Source organism: Anolis sagrei, chromosome 2 (assembly GCF_037176765.1).
Source record: "Anolis sagrei isolate rAnoSag1 chromosome 2, rAnoSag1.mat, whole genome shotgun sequence".
Lineage (NCBI taxonomy): Eukaryota > Metazoa > Chordata > Lepidosauria > Squamata > Dactyloidae > Anolis > Anolis sagrei.
In genome coordinates this window covers 137,219,376-137,232,527 of record NC_090022.1, presented here as the reverse complement: position 1 = coordinate 137,232,527, position 13,152 = coordinate 137,219,376, and the positions used below count along the sequence as shown (strand labels likewise).

Genomic DNA, 13,152 nt, shown 5'->3' with positions numbered 1-13,152 from the left:
CACAGAAGCAACAAAAAGATGCAGGCTTAGTGGGAACAGGAGTGATGTCCTTTGGCTGCTGATTGTGAGCCCAAGATTCAAGTGCAAGACAGGTGTGCCTTTGTCCTGGAGGTCACCTGCCTGGAAAGTCAGGAGAGGGTTTGTAGCAATGATGTTATAAAGTCTCTATATGTGGGAGCATCTAGCCAAGCCAAGGAGAAAAAACATTTAAAATGATCAGCAGGAGCACAGGTTCACTGATAATGCCCAAAACAAACACACCTTAGTTGGTGTAACTGCTGCCGCTCTGCCTCCATTTCCATTCTCACCATAAAGTGCTGTAGCTGAGGAATGATCAGACAACTTTCCCTCAATCATTGTGGAACTCTAAAGAGTCAGCAGGATATAGACGACTCCTCCAAACGCAATGCATGCACATCCTTCTGCCTTTTCTGCAAGGGGGTTATGTCTCAATGATCACCACTTCCACGTCCCTAGAGGGCCTGCGGTCCTTCACCAGCATGTTGATCATGCTCTCCGACTTGATCAGCAAGTTGCAGCCTAAGAAGAACACCCCAAAGATAACAGTCAGGCAAAGCACGCACAACACCGCGATCTGTACCATTCTCACCACGTGCTGGTTCTTTTGGTCCTCCTTGGGCACCCAGGCCCCCGTCACCAAGGTGCAGCAGGAGGAGACGAGGGAGTCCATGGTGGGGGGGACTGTCCCTGGGGGGGAAGCCTCCTGGATGGAGAGAGTGCCGTTCGTCATCTGTGAGCCAGGCAGGCAGGAGGATGCAGCTGGGAGCCTTGAGATGGCTGGATCCCTCTCCCGCTTCTCCCCTGAAGATGTCAACGGCTGCCTTGCCTTTTTCCAGCAGCCTTTTCGCCCGGATGCCTGCAGCATAAGTGCTCCCTGAGTGGGATTGTGGCTCAGGGTCAGTGGCAGACGGGGAGGGCTTAAGTGATGTCAAGAGAAGGATTCTCTTCCAGCTGTGGAGCAGATTGCCATCATACGCTCTGTCTCTGAGTCTTCCCGTCTCTTGGCTGGAGAGATGCTGGCGCTTGGAGGAGGACTCTGACGGTTTGGAAAACTTGCCTTGCCTGCCAAGTGGGCCGATATGTCGGATGAGCACCCAAATTCTTCTCAGACTCAAATTAAGATTTAAGACAGAGAAGTATTGTAAGATCCCACCACTGACACCAAAACATTCCTACATTTATTTTTTTCTTCCTACTCTGGTGGTGATATGAGAGCCAGTGTGGTAAAGCAGTAGACTAAGACTGCAGGACACCAGGGTTCAAATCTTCACTCAGCCATGGAAAGCTACTGGGTGATTTTGGACAAGGCACACTCTCTCAGGCAACTTACTCTGAATACATATTACAGGAACACCGCATGATGGGTTCACCTAAGGGTTGGCATACATCAGAAGCTAATTGAAGATATACAGCAGGCATTGGCAAACTTTGGGCCTCCAGGTGTTTTGATCTCCAACTCCCATTATTCCTATAGGCTGTTAGGAATTGTGGGAGTTGAAGTCCAAAACACCCGGAGGCCCAAAGTTTGCCCATGCCTGGTATACAGCAACAATACGTAGTGGTAGGTATGGTGCTAGGGTTGGAGAAGAATGCCTGAATCTCACTTCTTTGTCACCTTACTTCGTGGCCAACTCTGTACAATGAATGAATGGTGGAAGGAATGAAAGCCAGATTAAGGTCCCTGGAAGCCTTCAAAACTTGGCAAGGATGTGCACATGTGCAATCTATTTGGCATGTCATGATGATGGTATGTCTGTGCTTTCAAGTCATCTGTTGACTTATAGCAACCTCATGATTTTCACTGGCAAAACCACCTCTTGAGTTTTCCTTGCCTGAGAAAAACTTTATGACATTCACGGTGTCGCCATCATTGACAGGGGGCTTGAAAGCATGCACGCATACAGGAAGTCAAATGTTAGATGTTAACTGTCATAATTTTCCAAGCCTTGAATCAACTTGCAAAATAATTCACAATCTTTCCAAGTCTTTTTGGGAAGGACTGGGATCATATCCCAGTAAATCTGAGGCAAACTGAAAAAATGCTATTTTCTACATGCTGGCTTGTGTCATCTCTGTTTCTGCTCAGCACTCATTCAATGCACAACAAAGAGACGCAGTTCAGCTTTCTTACCTAGATCACTAATGAAGAAAGGAATGCGGGTAATGCTGCTGCTGAGGGTCTCTCCAACCACTCCCCCCCCCCGTTTCCAATGGCAACGGAATTACATAATTGAGGAAAAACAATGATTCGTACAGTAGATCTGACCATAGAGGAAAGCCAGATGTCTCCCCATGGTAATTTCTGTGGAAACAATGGGGCTTAGGGGGAGTTTTTTTTAATTTATTTAGACTTTTGTCATTTATGATTTATTATTAATGAGGTACATTTCTGCCTAGGATGTGGTTTCCTCGGCTCTGAATACGAGCAAGTCGTTTCAGATTTAGGACGACCATAAGGTGACCCTATGACAGAGATTTCTTGTCAAGACTTAGAGGGGATTTGTCTATGTCTTCCTCTCAGGCTGAGAGAGTGTGACTTGGCTAAAATCACCCAGTGGATTCAGAGTCATAGTCTGTGGTTCAAACCACTACACCACACTTTCTAAACCCCTTCCCTGATTTTCCTACCTCCCTTTCTTTCTTCCTTCTCTCTCCATTTCTTGCATAACTTTTTCTTCATTTTCTCTCTCTCTTCCTTTCACTCCCCTTCCTTCCTTCCTTCCTTCCTTCCTTCCTTCCTTCCTTCCTTCCTTCCTTCCTTCCTTCTTGAGGGTCACAGGTGATCCATGGGGACCTGTGGGAACTAACCAGTGAACCTTGCTTCACTTGGGATGCATCTACCCAGGGGTTCCCAACCTGTGGTCCATGCACCACCAGTGGTCTGCAAGAACTAAAATGTGATCTGCAACCTCATTGTTGCACCATTGCAAGAATGACTGGTCTCATAAAACCCTTTTATAGTGCTGAGGATTATTAAATATGGTTTTCTGTGGGCAAGCAAATGGTGACTACTGGATGGCATATGTTCTGTATCAGAAACCAGAGCTGATGTAGTCTATTCAATGCAGTTTTCTGAATCAGCCTCACAAATAATCAAACCGAATCAAAAGTTGACCAAAAACTGATTTGTAACCCTTTTGGTACTAATGTTGGAGAGTGGTCTGGTCCCTGGTCAAATGGTTCCCAGTCAAAAAAAGATTGGGAACCGCTGGTCTACACTGTTGAATTAATGCAGTTTGATACCATTTTAACTACCATAGCTCAGTACTATGGAATCATGAGAGCAATCATTTTACAAGGTCTTTAGCCTTCAAACTACAACTCCCATGATTCCATAGCATTGAGCCATGGCTATGAAAGTGATGTTTAACTGTGTTAATCCTACAGTGTAGATGCTCCTTTGAAGAGGCAGCTACTATTGGTTGTTGTAGGTCAAATCAGTTTAAGGCAAGTTACACAAGCCAGCTGAAACACTGTCTGCTCCAGTTGGCCATCTATTTTATTGATTGTCACGACCGCAATGGACAGAAATCTGGCAAGGGACGATGGTCCTGCCCTTTTTGGAGCTCCATAACAGGGAAAGCGTGACTACTGGAATTCCTTCCTGTCTCGTCTTTATTAAAAGCATAGGAATCCAGCTCCAAATTGGTTGCAAGCCATATGAAAAATCTGCATTTTGACAAATGTGGAAAACATTTTTAAAGAAAGGTTTGGAAAGCAGACAAGTTTTCAGAGGAGACTCACAGAATTAGGGTAAATTACCACCAACTGCTGTGGTTTGTGTAATGCCATTAAAGCTTTCTGTTCTCTTGGTGCTGAAATCATGTGATTCTCATATTCAGAAAAATTATAATATTATTATTAATATTTCTAACCACACACATTCCTGTCTCGATCCTTGGAGAAGGAACAGTTGAAAGCACAAGGTTTTGTTTTTTTTTAAAAAAGAGTTACTGATTTTAAAAATATAACACAAAGGAAAGGGAGGGATAGAAAACCAAAGGGGGAAAAATGAGAGGAAGCACATAAAAAGTGAATGTGGTCTGTGTGTACATTCATGTAAGTTTCCCAGATGTCCAAAAACATTTTCTTGGAGTTAAGGTCTATAAAATATATGATGTTCTTTGGTTGCAGAGCGAATGAGGACAAGCTCCCTCTTCATTGGAAACTCATGTTCACTTTAACAATTAAGTACAGTTTGTCTTCTGCATTTCTTTTATGAAGCCCAGCGTGCTTTCTAGAATTACATACGATTCAATATTTCACAGACAAAAACGGCAAACATGTGGCCAAGCAACATCAGATGACAAAAGTTATTATTGATGAAGAACACACAAAGCTAGGAGAGGCTGTTAGGGCATGTAAAAAAAAAAATCAGTTGGTGAGTGTGTTAACTGAAAATGCTCAAGAAACTAGCTGAGCCTAGGAGTTTTGACAACAGTTACATATTTAAGCTTTAGCTATGCAATATCTTGCAGAGACAGTTAGTGTTCATGAGCTGCTGGAAGATCTTCCACATGGACACTCAAATACCGCTTGGATCTCTCTCAAAGGACATTGTTTGTGTTCATGAGCTGCTGGAAGATCTTGTTGACCTGACTGTATATATGTGGCTCTGCATTACAAAGAGTAAACTCCTTGTTCTTCATTGATCATTTACGTGGCAGATTTTCTTTCCCTGGCAAGACAGTGTGTGGACTAGTAAAACGAAAACTACGTGTGATTTTCATTTTGCAGTAGAGGCTTCAGCTGTTTGCTTTTTTCCTGAACTTACTGGGAAGTTAAATAGTTAACTCTTTGAGCAAGCATTCGGAACCTCAGCATAATCAGACAAACTTGAATCGGAAATTGATCTAGGAATGGCTAAGATGATGGAATGGATGAGGATTGAACACAAAGACATAGTTTTTAAAATTTTATTGTTTATTGTTTTTATGTTTTTAAATGCATTGTGATGTTTTTTTTCTACTCTTATTAATGTATGTATTTTTTTATATATATGGCATTGAATTGTGCTGACTTGTACGCCGCCCTGAGTCGCCTTCAGGCTGATATGGGTGGGGTAGAAATCGTGTAAATAAAATAAACATAAAAACTCCCTCTTCTTCTCTCTATCCTCTGACTCAATTGAAGACAAAATACTTTTCCATTTGGGACTTCAGTTTGTAGCAACTGAATTAAGCTTGGGATGAAGGGAGAGACTGGGACTAACCCCAACGAATGTGGAGAGCTGACTGTATGATATTCAGCATCCACTTGGCTGCTGTCTCTTCTGGACTGGCCAGTGGCCCTATCACACCAAATAATTATGGTAGAGTGATTAAATATTAAATGCCACATCTGCATCCTATGGAATCCTGGAGTTGGTTGTTTAAGCAGGGATCTTTAGGATTCTCAGCCAGGAATCTCTTCTAGGGCCACTGACCAAACAAACAAACACAGGAAGATTCCATAGGATGCAGCTAAAGTGGAATCATAGCAGTATACTCCTGGGTTGGGAAAGGGCCCCAGACTGCCGCCCAGCCATGCAGCCTATGAATACAGTCTTCATTTTTTAAATTAAGGTTTTGATAACAACATAAGTGGATCAAGAAGGAGCTTGGGGGGGGGGGGGGAGATCTGCAGTCAAAAGTGCGGGGTTGGTAAATAAGGGGTAAATTCTAGATCAATCTACGACAAGCAGGAAGCCAAGATAATGGTAAACGGGCAGATGACGGAAAGCATTTACATAGAGAGAGGGACCAGGCAGGGTTGCCCTCTCTCCCCATTGCTGTTTATTATGGCCTTGGAAACCCTAATAATCGACATAAGAACGGACAAAAATTTAGTGGGTACGAGAATAAGAAAGGAGTCATATAAACTATGCGCCTACGCGGATGATATCATCTATATAGTAGAAGACCCCTTCGAAAAAATGAATACAGTCTTCAAACAGAAAACATTCCTTTCCATCTCACGCCTTTTAGTTGATGATATTATGTGTTTGTGGCTTTTGAAATTTGACATTTTAAGTCTTCTTGAAACCTCATTAGGAGACACCTGTGTCAACTGAAGTTGCCCCTTTTCTGCAGGCTGTTTTTGATGCTTTATTTTCAAAAATCTCTTTTTAGAGGGGAAAGGATGTTTAGGTCATTGTAATAAAAGTACAACGTTTCCACTAGCACTGTGGGTGGGAATTGTGCAGTCTACCAGATGTTGATGAACTGCAGTTCCCAGGATTCCACACCATGATGACTGGGGCTGATGGGAGTTGCAATTCATATGAAAAGTGGCGTGATTTTCAATCATGGAAAGCAAGGATGGGGAATCTTTGGCCCTGCAAATGTTTTATTTCCAAATTCAATTAATCCTTCTCATCATGGCCAAATAGTCCGACTGTGGAAACTTTTAAGCCAAACATCTGGAAGGTCAGAAGTTCCCCTCTTCTGTCTTAAAGATGGGCAGATCTGTTGTTGTTGTTCATTCGTTCGGTCGCTTCCAACTCTTCATGACCTCATGGACCAGCCCACGTCAGAGCTCCCTGTTGGCCGTCACCTCCCCCAGCTCCTTCAGGGTCAAGCCAGTCACTTCAAGGATGCCATCCATCCATCTTGTCCTTGGTCGGCCCCTCTTCCTTTTTCCTTCTACTTTCCCCAGCATAATTGTCTTCTCTAAGCTTTCCTTTCTTCTCATGATGTGGTCTACTTTGGGCAGATCTAGCATGGCACAAGTTCTGGTGCTTCACCAAACTACAAATCCCAGGATGCAAAGCATTGAACCATGACATCTGAAGTGGTGTAAAACTGCAATATTTCTACAGTGCAGATGCAGGCTTAGTCATTCTATACTCTTTTGAATGGAAGTGGGCATTTTGAATTTTCTTGATTTCGTTTTTTTAAGCAAGAAGGCAATTAGCATTACTTTTGGATTGAAATCCATTCAAGACAAAGATCTAGCCCAGGTGGAAGTGCGAAGCCTGCTTTTAAATCAGTTTCTCAATTAGGGTTACTTCAGGCTCTGCAAAAAGTTGCAAGAGTCTGTGAGAGAGCATGATTTTTTCTGAGTTGGAGTGATAACATTGCAGGGTTTGATTGAGATCTGAAAATTATTGCAAGCATTATTCCAGACTAAAAATATTTAGGAAGCCAGCCAACAGAGGAAGGGGGTTTTAGGAGATGGCAGAAACTCTTGAAAAAGCATTCTTAGGGACAGATAGAAATCTAACACACAGGGAGAAAGAAAGTCTGGAATCCCTCTCATGTTTAGATCTTCTCTGTGTAAAGCTGTTAATTTTCTTTTGGAGGAACATTCTGCCAAACATTGTCACATCGGAAACCTGGGTCAAATAAGTATAGATTGCCTCCTAGTGGTTGCTAGAGTGGCTTCAACTTGGGAATCCATTTCAGCAATTTCTATGCTCAGTTCATATTTATATTTATTCTGCACAATGGATAGCAGGACTCCTTTGATCTAAGGCATTTTTCAAAAGGAAGGGGCAAAATGTATTGTTTTCCTTCAGAATGTATTTTTGTGCACATTAAAGCCCTATCCAACTTAGAGCAACTCTATAACAGGATATTTGTGACAATATGGGTTCATAGGGAGTTTGCCTTTGCCTCTTTGAAGTTGAGATAGTGTGACTTGTCCAACGTCACCCCATAGTTTCCATGCCTGTGCAGGAATTTTGACTCTGTTCTTCACAGTCATAGTCCAACACTCAAGTCACTACTGGATATAATAATAATAATAATAATAATAATAATAATAATAATAACAACAACAACAACAACAACAACAACAACAAATAACAAGGAACTATTCCATTATCTGGATGGAGGCCAAAAGAGGGTCTAGACAGCAAAGGATAGTCCATTTTACGGGGTTTAAGAAGTTAAACCATTTCCCAGTTTTCTTGTTATTTCCCCATCCATGTTGCCACCATCAAAACAACTGGGGAGGAGGAAGGGGAATAACCAGTGAAAATGGGTTTCCTCCTTCAATCTCCTCCCCCTCCCCCCATAAAATGGGCTATCCTTCTCTGTCTAGGTCAGTGTTTCTCAACCTTCCTAATGCCGTGTCCCCTTCATACAGTTCTTCATGTTGTGGTGACCCCCAACCATAACATTATTTTCATTGCTACTTTGTAACTGGAATTTTGCTACTGTTATGAAACGTAATGTAAATATCTGATATCCAGGATGGGAGTTGTAGTCACTGGGATTTATAGTTCACCTACAATTAAAGAGCATTCTGAACCCCACCAACGATAGAATTGGGCCAAACTTCCCACACAAAACCCCAATGACCAAGAGAAAATAGTGGAAAGGTTTGGTGGGCATGAACCTTGAGTTTGGGAGTTGTAGTTCACCTAAATCCAGAGAGCACTGTGGACTAAAACAATAATGGATCTGGACCAAACTTGGCACTCATTCTCATTATGTCTAAATGTGAGCACTGGTGGACTTTGGGGAAAATAGACCTTGACATTTGGGAGTTGTAGTTGCTGGGATTTATAGTTGACCTACAATCAAAGAGCATTCTGAACCCCACCAATAGGATTGGGCCAAACTTCCCACACAAAACCCCCATGATCAAGAGAAAATACTGGAGGGACTTGGGTGAATTGACAGTGATTTAGTGGAAATGTAGTTCACCTACATCCAGCGAGCACTGTGAACCCAAACAACTATGCCAAAGGGGATCCTAAGACCATCAGAAATATGTGTTTTCTGATGGTCTTTGGCAACCCCTCTGAAAACCCCCTCACAACCCCTGCAGGGGTCCCAACCCCAGATTGAGAAACACTGGTCTAGGCCCCCTTCTGGAGTCCACCCAGACCTGTTGGTCCCAGGATTTCTGCATCTGTTGTCCAGACTTTGCTTTTCGCTTCTCGGCCTTTTGGCTAAGATCAAGTGTAGATTTTGCTTTGTTAGGCTCCCAAGATGGCCACTGCGGGATTTCCACTGGAAACTTCGGCTTTATTAAAAAAGAAACCTTCAAGATGCAGATATGCGGAGAATCACTGTAGCAGATTACTGCAAAAGTTCTCCAAACATTTCATGAAGTATCTACCACACAAACAAAATTTACAGGGTAGGACCACTTCTGCCCGAGTAAGCACTGCACAATCAAACAGGAACACACTTTTATGCCAGGAACAGAACTTTCTAATTATTGGCACTTTTTAGAACCTGGCTGCCTGGCCATCTTTTCAGACAGAATTGGTTGTGCACTTGTGGCATCCAACAACAGGGTGCTGTTCCTGGGTTATACATGGCTGTTCCCGATTGCTTGTCTTGTGAAAAGATGTACGTGACTGGGGGGCACAACTTTGTCCTGTGTATTGTCGGAGGCTTTCATGGCTGGAATCACTATGTTTCGCCTGCATCTTGGCAAGCATCCTCAGAGGTAGTGAGGTAGCTCACTACCTCCGAGGATGCTTGCCATAGATGCAGGCGAAATGTCAGGAGAAATGCCTCTAGAACATGGCCCTATAGCCCGAAAAAACCCACAAGAACCTAACTTTGTCCTGGCCAGAGAAAATGTTCCCTCCACACGTTTCATGAAGTTTCTGGCAAACAAACAAAATTTTTGTCTTCTACTCAAGTGTCACCTTCTTTTCAGGAACCAACCAATCAGGAACAAACATCTAAAACCCAGGAACAAACCCGGAGAAAAAAATCCCATGATTTCCGATTTCAAGGACATACAGACATGCGAAGATCCAGGTATTTGGCTCAAAACAGTGATAATCCCACACCTGGAAATCTCATGTTTTTTGCCTTTTGTAGCGATTGCTTCCATGCTTACAGGGAACAGCATCTGGCCACCTTCCTGTTTGCTGTGGAAGCTCTTGGGATGAAGGTACTGTCTGGATGGTCTCGTAGTGGTTTGATTCTGAGTCTCTATTCCAAGTAAGAAAGAGTTAAATCCCTTCAGAATGATAGCTGTTCAATCATACTGCAATTATTACACTTGTTCTGAAGGGACAGAGTGAGGATGGGAATGGAAGATGCCATCCATGCCAGTTACTCATCATTTCTGTGTGAGATGACATCAGCTGGAGACAGACAGTAACTCTATTCATGCATGTATGGGCTGAATGTGGGGAGGCAGTGCCAGTGAGCTTTGCCTCCTTCTCCTTGCACCATGAACACTGACTCTATTTCTGGGCTTAGTCTGGTTACTGCAAAGGTCTGAAAAGGGATTGTGAAAACACAGGGCAGATTCCAAGCATGCAAGAGCTGGATGCATTGCAAACTATTCTTTTTTTTTTACTTTCACACATTCAGAAGAGGAACAGGAATGTACATACACACAGAAATTCATGTATGCTACCATTTGCCTATTTATTTATTTTATTTCATTTACTTATACCCTACCACTTTAATCCCTCAGAAAGAAGTGCATACATTCTTTCTGAGGGATTAAAGGGGTGGCCGGGAGAGCTTTCGCACAATTAAAACTTGTGCGCCAGCTGCGCCCGTACCTTGGGAAGTCGGATCTGGCCATGGTGGTCCACGCTCTTGTCACATCTTGGTTGGATTACTGCAACGCACTCTACGTGGGGTTGCCTTTGAAGACTGCTCGGAAACTTCAACTAGTCCAGCGAGAAGCAGCCAGATTGCTCACCGGAGCGGCGTACAGGGAGCACACCACCCCCCTGTTGCGTCAGCTCCACTGGCTGCCGATCCAATTCCGAGCACAATTCAAAGTGCTGGTTTTGACCTACAAAACCCTATACGGTTCCGGCCCAGTGTATTTGTCCGAACGGATCTCCCTCTACATCCCACCTCGAAGTTTAAGATCTTCTGGGGAGGCCCTGCTCTCGACCCCACCAGTGGCACAAGTGAGGCTGGCGGGGACGAGGAGCAGGGCCTTCTCAATGGTGGCCCCCCACCTGTGGAACTCACTCCCCGGGGAGATCAGATCGACGACTTCCCTTCTAGCGTTTAGGAAAAAACTAAAGACCTGGATGTGGGACCAAGCTTTTGGCCATGCTGACAACTAACTAAAGGACCTGTCGATAGACAAGGACAATGGAATGGAATGGATATATGGACTCTGATATATGGACTCTGACATGAGATAGTTTTTATGATTTTATTAGGTATTGATGTTTTATTTTAATTGTTGAATTGTTATATTTTGTATTGTTTGTTGTGTGATTTGGGCATCTAATTGTGCCTTCCCTGTAAGCCGCCCTGAGTCCCCCCCGGGGTGAGAAGGGCAGGGTATAAGTAGATGAAATAAATAAATAAATAAATAAATAAATAAATAAGCAAGCAAATGGTAAGAGTAGAGGGAAAGTTTAAACCATAAAATCAAAGTTGGAAGAGACTTCATAGGCCAACTCCATTTGGAACACATAAAGCACTCCCAAGAGATGGCCATCCAGCCTCTGATGAAAAACCTCCAGGGAAGAAGACTCCGCTGGACTTCAAGACATTCCACTGCTGAACAGAACTTACCATCAAGTCGTAATTCCTAAAGTTTAGCTGGAATCTTTTTTTCCTGCAATTTGAATCCATTATTCTGTGTCCTAATCTCCAGGGCAACAGAAAACAATGTGGCATCCTTTCAGATGTTTAACATGGTTATCATGCACCCTTCTCAGCCCCTTTTCCCCAAGCTAAACATGGAAAGAAAAACCAGTAAGAGAGAAAAGGGGGCCTGAAAAGAAATAGCAGATAGAAATAGTAATGAGGTGAGGGACAAAGGCATTTCCTAGATTTTCTCCCTGAAAAATGGAGTACTTCCACTATCTAGAAATAATCTTGGATCAGAACATTTTTAACATTCCAGGAACATATATTATTGCCAATTCTGTCTACATGAGGGCTATCCAAAACAGATTTTGAGAAGTGTGAGACGAATGGGATGTCTTTTCATATGCATGCTACATGGGAGTCTCATGTGACGGCATCTGAGTTTTTGTTCACACGGCAAGCACAGCAGAAATTACGTGACTATGTTTTTTGTGGTATCAATTCTGTCTCACTGTTTACACACACAGAAGCCAATGTGGTGAAGTAGTTTGAGTGCTGGACTATGACTGGAAACATATTGGGTGACTTTTGGCAAGTCACACAGCCTCGCAGCAAGGCAATGGCAAACTCCTTCTAAACCAATCTTGCCAAGAAAACCTTGTGATAAATTCACCCTAGGGTTGGCATAAGCCGGAAGTAACGTGAAAGCACACAATGTGTTCACAAACTCTAGCCAGTACTTCCCTTATGTGCCACACGAGGTCCTCAGAAACTTCTTTTTAGACATCAAGGTTCTCAAACTTTTTCAGCCAGGCAAGCCCTTTCCTGTTGAGCCCCAATAAATGTTTATATATTAGATTATAAAATAGAAGGAAAAAGGAAGACGGGCTGACCAAGGGCAAGATGGATGGATGTTATCCTTGAAGTGACTGGCTTGACTCTGAAGGAGCTGGGGGTGGCCATGGCTGACAGGGAGCTCTAGCATGGGCTGGTCCATGAGGTCACGAATAGTTGGAAGTGAATGAACAAATAAGCGACAAAATATAATATATATATTAGACACACACACACAGTATATACTTGAGTATAAACCTAGTTTTCAGCCCCTTTTTGGGGCTGAAAAAGTCCCCCTTGGCGTATACTCCAGTTAAAATTATTTATCATTTTACTCTATTATTACATTTATTGCTGTTATTATTACATTTATTATTTTATTCTATTTATTATTGTTATTATTAGTTATTTTACTCTATTATTACTGTTATTACATTTCCATTATTTTACTCTTCTATTATTATTTATTATTACATTTATAATTTTACTCTCTTTATTATTATTGGAAGGATACATAACCATATTTACATTGAAGAAGGTTAGAATAATGGTTTAATCAGAGTTTGACAGTCTTATCTTAAATTACAATTTTATGTAAATATTCAAAAACATTTAATCTACTGATGCCTCAATTAATGTAATTTTATTTGTATCTATTTTTATTTTGAAATTTACCAGTAGTTGGTGCATTTCCCACCCTCAAGTCAATAGGTTTTTCCAGTTTTTGTGGTAAAATTAGGTGCGTTGGCTTATATTCGTGTTGGCAGGAAAGCCACCATGGAGCATGCTTGGAGGGGAAATGTCTAGGACCTTTACATTGCCTGTTTTT

At 42.4% G+C, this 13,152-nt stretch overlaps 1 protein-coding gene across 1 annotated transcript; it reads right to left on the bottom strand.

Moving 5' to 3' along the window:
- Positions 1-442: 442 nt before the first annotated feature.
- LOC132768354 (reprimo-like protein) lies at positions 443-751 on the bottom strand. The gene has a single exon (XM_067464820.1). It carries the CDS (start codon positions 749-751, stop codon positions 443-445), a length of 309 nt encoding a protein of 102 aa, XP_067320921.1.
- Between the last annotated feature and the right edge of the window lie 12,401 nt (positions 752-13,152).